The following is a 6,551-nucleotide window of genomic DNA, read 5'->3' as shown; positions in this document are numbered from 1 at the left end:
TCTTGTAAATAAAAGAACCAGAGCATCAAAGAGTATCATGTTTTCACAGAAATTAGGAAAGTGGCTTAGATTTTTTGCTCTCATTTGATCTGCTGTTGAGGAATAAATATGTACAAAGCCACATTAATATTGACAATGCATATACTCTAACACAAATATTTTCTAAAAATAGTAATTTCTTCTTTATTAGCTACCATCAGTAAATTCATACTATGGATATTTATAGTGAGTCTAAATATTTATATTTGCCTTATTATTCCAATAGTCATACAAAAATATGGTTGTTAGCTAAAACATACTTTCCCCAAAGAATATCTATTTCAGATCTTTCAGTTAAATTATCAAAATTTTATCTCTGTATGTAACAACATTTAACATGTTGTTATAATAAAAACAGCTATAATTTGAGTCATTTATTTTTGCATTTTTATTTGACTCCCATTTTCATAAAACTTTTGAAAGACCCAGGATATATCCTTCAGTTATTCTGTGCTAATGACTTTGAACCCAGAAACCTTTAATAAAACAGCATTCAGTGAGGTGACTCAACGTATGTTTCTTGCAACCTATAATACTCCCATGCTGGATTCTTATATAAAAATGAAACTTCTCCCTGAGAGATAATTTTAGGAGCTTAGTTTTCATGCAAGGCTGTTATTTCACTTTTCACCTTTTGTTTTTTTCAGTTAGAGAGGATTGTCAAGATATAAAACCAATGGTTTTTTTAATAGAAAAATGTTCACCAACCAGAAACAAATTTTAAAGCTAAAAATTCACTTTAAATATTTCAATCAGCTTCTTTCCTCAATTCCTAAAGGATTTTATTCTTCCATTTTAATGTGACATATTTTACATTTTCACCTGGTGGATAGTTGGACATTTCAGTTTGCCTACCCATAAATACTAATCTTCATTTTGATAATACAATATGTAATTTTAAGTGTATTGAATACATAACTGAAATTTATGGAAGTTCCTTCTGACATTTATTGTTAGATTGAAGTTTTAATTTAGTATTTTGAAATTATTTCAGTTTGAAATGACCCAAATTATAAGGGCATCATTTAAAACATAACCATATTGCCACAGAAAATTTTAAATAGACATTTGTGAGAACTGCCATGTATTATCTCAAATAAATCTGCTGAAACAACAACTCATGTTCATCATGTATTATTGGACGAAACAATTCAGTAAATAAGAAATCAATTCTTGTTTTCCATAATTTCACCATAATTTTATTTTATATTTACAATCTTCAATTTCTAATGCAAGGGTCTTGCTGTGGACTTGGGGTATTTGGGAAGAGAGATGGGGTTTGGAGAAGAGGGACCAGGGATCTGATATAGACAATAATAATTAATAAAGCTAACAGGATGTGAAAGTCTTCCAGAAGAAATTCTTGCAGCCAGCCTTGCGTTCTCGGGGTGCCATAGCTGGGTTTGAATTAGCAGATCTCTGCAGCTCCAGCCTCATCTCATCCTGCTCAGCAGCCTGGGACAAATCTTCAGGTTCCAGGGCATCATTCTCCGTCTGGTTAGGTTCAGACAGCAGCTCTGCCAAGAAGTACTTGGCCAGTTCCTGAATGGGCAAAAGGAAAGGGGAAAGAGAGGGAGGAGAAGGAGAAAAATAAGAATGAAAAAAGAAAAATGGAAAATTCTAGTTTGGAAAACAAATTTAGTCACACTTAAAATCCAGTTTTTGCAGTTGTGCACTTTTATGATACTTAAAATTAGTTAAGGATAAAAAATAAGTGTAATTCCTATAATCACCAAGTTACACAAAAAGGTTTCAAAAGCTTCAATGTTTCTGCAAGTGTTCTGCCTCTGTAGGCTTAAAACACACAAAGAGAAATCGCAAATTGATAAAAGCCACCTTACAAAAATAGTGTGCCAACCTTTTGTTTAATTCAATTTCCATAACATGAGCAACAAAATGGAATTGTTCTTACCGGTTTTTGCAAAGTAAACTGGGGAAATGGTACCTTTCAATTCTCAGATGTGCTAGGTCTGTAGTGTCCCTTAACCCCTCCCTGATGAATGAAGGTCTGCGTTTCAGCACCTGGGTCAGCACCGGGAATAGATGCTAGCATTCCTTTATGCTCAAATATCCATGTTTCCGAATTTTCTTGAATGCCAAGAAATAACTTACCTGAACTGTGACCAACCACGCTGATCAGAAAATAAATAAGTAAAAGAAGTACGAGGGAATTCTAGACTCTGAAAGTTTTCCTGAGAGCTTTGGTTGCTGAGGGATTCTAAAAAGCACCGTTAACACTTGTTTTAGTTCAAACCCAGGGTGCAGGAGCAAGACTTAGTACGAATGCGGGAGAGGGGAAAGAAGACGTCGGGGGAGTTTCCTTACCTGCTTTCCTGCGGCAGCAGCCAGGGACTTCTGCAGAAACTGACGGAGTCTGGGGTCCGAGGGCGCGCCGGTGACACCGCCCAGGGCCAGGACGATGGAGAGCGCGGCCAGCGCGCACTGGAGGCGGCAGGACAGCATCTCGGCTGTGGCGCCGGGGAAGCCGAGCTGGAGAGCAGTTGTTCGAACTGCGGATCCGCAGGCAGCAGCGAGAGCTCTGAACCTCGCGCTTTCCGCAGCGGCTTGTGGGCTCTCCGCCGTCTCCCCACCTTTTTAAACTCTCCCACTGACGTCAGGCTAGGAGGCGCCCCCAAATCTCACCAGCGCTTTTACGCACCATTAGCCTCGTGAAATCAATCACAGAAGTGAGGGGAGGCGACACAATCTAAAGTGGCTTACTTAGAAAAAACAAAAAATCCTGCACACTCACAGGCACACACAATTCCACATGCCAAACCGTAAAATCTTTTTATTATCATTCAGTGCTACCAACATATACAGTCTATAATTTCACTCACACATGTGCACGTATGCACATTCAGTTACACACAGAGAGCCTCAAACACAGCCCTGGAGGGGCAAACATACTATCACACACAGGTGTGCACACATAAATGTACAGACTACTCCACTGATCCATTTTAGGAGGTCCCCAAATGCAAAACTACATGTGTATGGCAAGTGAGATTCAGAATCATTCCTTTGAGAACAGATTAGAGAATAAAATATAGGCAATGGCAGGACTGAAATATCTCCTCTACCTCCATTTCTTCTGTAAAAAAATCTTGTAGAAGATTGATGGATTCTAAAAGAATTTCACTTTTCTCTAAAATGAAGGCATCATTGTCTCCCCCTCCCTCCTCCTTTCTTAGCAACTGAGAAACTTCTAATCTACTTGTCTTTATACTGTGAAAAAAAATAGAGACAGAGAGATCAACACATACATATGCACAAAGAGGCAGAGAGACTGATACAAAGGAGGGAAAAGAGATTGACTTCCTTTTGGTACCCAGAAACTTGGAGTTGGAAGGCAATCTCAGAAATTATCTAATAAAACTCAGAATTTGAATTACTAAGTCTTAAAAATGGGCAGTAAGTTGTTCTGGATCACATACTGCACAGTTGGAGCAAAGACAAGATCTCTACATTCTACAGCCAGGGTTCTTTCCATGCAACTCTTGAGTTTTCTAACATAGTCTTGGTCAATAAGAGCAGTTCTATATCAGGAACTCTAAGATGGATTTATAAAATTGTAGGACCTCCTGGACAGGTGTGACTATTATTGCGTGCTTATATGTTGGGAAAGGATTACAGACTGTCAATGCAGTCCCCTCCTCCCTCAATCACAGAGAAAGTAGAAAAGCTATCCTAGAAATTCAGTTGTAGATAGGTTGAGCATTTGCTGTCCAGATTAGAGTTCTGGTAGCTTTTTTCAAACTAATTCCTTATCAAAGAAAAGTTAGCTAATTTTCTAGCATAGACCAGGAGATCCCTGCTGGCTCTTCAACATATAGTATTTTCTGAGCTTCAAAAGTCAATATTAGTTAAAAAAAATAATGCTACATCTCCAGATATTGAATGAGGCAGAGAACTTGTCCAATCCTGTTATCAATCATGGATCATAAATTAAAATATTCTCAATACCTAAAAAATAGTATTCAAAGATGGGAAGGACTGGAAAATATTCTGATTGTCTTAGATATTTGTAAATATTTCCTTTTATGTCTTTAAGCCAAGGAAAAGAGAACACAAGGTAAAGAATGTCAAAGCTTCTAGAGCTTAATAATTCAAGGCAAGGCCAAATACAAAGTAAGGCATTAAAAAATTACATGTTGAAATGCTTTGGGAGAGCAAGAAATCTAGACCCACAGAATTTAACCTTAGGAAATATGTGTTCTCTATACATTCTGGAGCCCTCCCAGGCCCCTAATTGAGGACTCAGAATCTAATTATATGAGTCCAACTATCCTGAAGCAATTCCCTCTGATCTCTTATATCCTCTACTGAAATCTTGGCTTTTGGAAGCCCCATGAATTAGAAGAAGAGAGTTTTCTTCGGACAGGAGCCATCCAAAGAACAAACAGCAGCTCCCATCTTGCTCCATGCCCTGGAATCTCTTCTCCCTCCCTCTCCAAACTCCTGCTTCTTTCCTTCCACATCCCTTTCCTCTTCTCTATATTTTCTCCTCTCTCTTATTTCTTCTTTCTCAGAATATTAATCTTCCTCACTCAATCCTCCTTTGTCTTCTCTCCCTATCCTCATTTCTCTTTTACTTCCCACTTCCTCTTTATTTTCTGACTTCAGCTTGGTTTGATTTGACTGTTTTCCTGCCTTCTCTGCCCCTGTCCCTTCCTTCTCACCTTGCTTAGCCAATATTTATCCAGCCTCTTCCTCAAGAAATCTCTCCTCTCTTCCATCCCACCTTACTTTCCTCCCCCATCCTCAACTACTTCTTGCCAAGATTGCTCCTGATCTCAAGCTGTTGAAATACCTGCTTGGAATAGTGAAGTCTGAGTTGCTTTTCTCAGTCTCTTGTTGAAGTGCTGAAATCAGAGATGACAGGACTTCTAAGTTTTTTTTTTTTTTTTATATATAATCCTCAGATTGTTATGAAGCTGACTTCTACTTTAAAGAGGAGTCAGAACAAAAGGGGACAAAATTCTCCCTTAAATTTCTGTAGGTTTTTCTCCTTTCCTACTCAATCTTGGCATATAGGTTGGCTTAGCTTTAAAACACTTCAAACTTCTTCAACCTGAACCCTTCGCAGTTAGTCCCCAGGGCCCTTTCCCAGCTCAAAGACTGGGAGGAGAAAATTGTTTGTGGCTGTACTGAGAACTGTATTTCCCAGATCATGGTCACCATGAATCACCTTCCCAAACCCTTATGCAGTCCTTAGTGTTCAAAAAGCACTTTCTCATCCAGTACTTTAGGGTATTAACCCTCATCTCACAAGGGCAACCTGAGGTCCTGAGAGCAGATTACCTTGCACAAGACTGAACAGACAGGAAGTAGCATGGTCAAAGGAGAATGTTACTCAACTGCAGGATGCTGCACCCTCCCGTGACTCAGAGACACAGAGATACCTGGTTGAGTAGTCTGGAGTCTAGACAAAAGCACATCTAGGAAGCACTCAGAATTCTTTCATACACAGAACCTGTAGTCAAGATATGACTGCCCATCTCCCTTGTGGAATGTACATTTGAGGGTGACTATCCACAATATGAGAAGAAACTCAGTGAGAAACAAATTTATGAGCAGACATAAATTTTGATGTTAAGCAATGTAGAAAAAGAAGAAAGTATCTGTACAGAGATCTGGGTTCTGGTTTGGTTCCACCACCAGCTGTGTGATATCATCTCTGGGCATTGTGGTTCCTTCCAGTCCTGACAATTTAATCCATAGCTTAATTTTTTGGAAATAAAAAGATGAACTAGAATGTACTTTGATGTTACATGCTGTTGTTTTTCTTGAATTGAGGTCTTTGTATTGGAAAAGAACCTGTTTTTTTATGTAATATGGGGAAGAAGACTGGATTCAGAGGATCTTTGGCAGGGCTCGTTAGAAAAATTGTCCACAACTCTTGCTTCTGCTACTGACCTGCCCTCCCCACTATGAAACTTGGTCTGTCTGTTTGTAAAACTGATTCACTCAAAATTTTTTCTACAAATAAGTATGAAAAAGCTGTACTATTTGAGATTCCAATGATATAGCAGTGAACTAGAGAGACAAAGTTTTAGGGAGGAAGACTAACTATAAACACATTAACATAATGCTCAAATTTATAAGCAAGGTATAGAGCATGATGGTGGATCAGGGACCCTGCTAAGGAGGAACTCTTTGAGCAGAAATCTGAATGAAATGAAGAAACTAGTCATAAAAAGAGTTCAATAAAGATTTCCAACCCAGGACCTAAGTTAGTAACAAGGCAGAAGAACTGGAAGAGAATGAGTAAAGCAGAGAGGTCAAGTAGAGGAAGTCAGCCAGGCAGGTGGGGGTCAGATCAGAGAAAGCCTTGAGGGCCACGATGTGGAAACCATTGGCGGAGTCTTGAGCAATGAACTGACCTAATTCAATTATTTTAAAACAAGGCCTTGTGCTCAGTGGAGAATTAACTGTAGGAGGTTAAGAGTAAAAGAAAAGAAGTAACTCAGAAATTTAAGGACCACTGAAGAGAGGAGCCAGGGAGGGGA

The 6,551-nt window shown here is 38.9% G+C and overlaps 1 protein-coding gene across 1 annotated transcript; it reads right to left on the bottom strand.

Moving 5' to 3' along the window:
* Positions 1-1,225: 1,225 nt before the first annotated feature.
* Positions 1,226-2,629, bottom strand: SST (somatostatin). Its single transcript, XM_079155110.1, has 2 exons — positions 2,365-2,629; positions 1,226-1,581 (listed from the first exon to the last, which is right to left on the bottom strand). Exons 1-2 carry the CDS (start codon positions 2,500-2,502, stop codon positions 1,369-1,371), a joined length of 351 nt encoding a protein of 116 aa, XP_079011236.1. The 5' UTR covers positions 2,503-2,629; the 3' UTR covers positions 1,226-1,368.
* Between the last annotated feature and the right edge of the window lie 3,922 nt (positions 2,630-6,551).

The sequence above is a fragment of the Sciurus vulgaris genome, assembly GCF_902686455.1.
Source record: "Sciurus vulgaris genome assembly, chromosome: 10".
NCBI classification, from domain to species: Eukaryota; Metazoa; Chordata; class Mammalia; order Rodentia; family Sciuridae; genus Sciurus; species Sciurus vulgaris.
The sequence above is the reverse complement of the archived record's forward strand: the minus strand, read 5'-3'. Positions and strand labels throughout refer to the sequence as shown.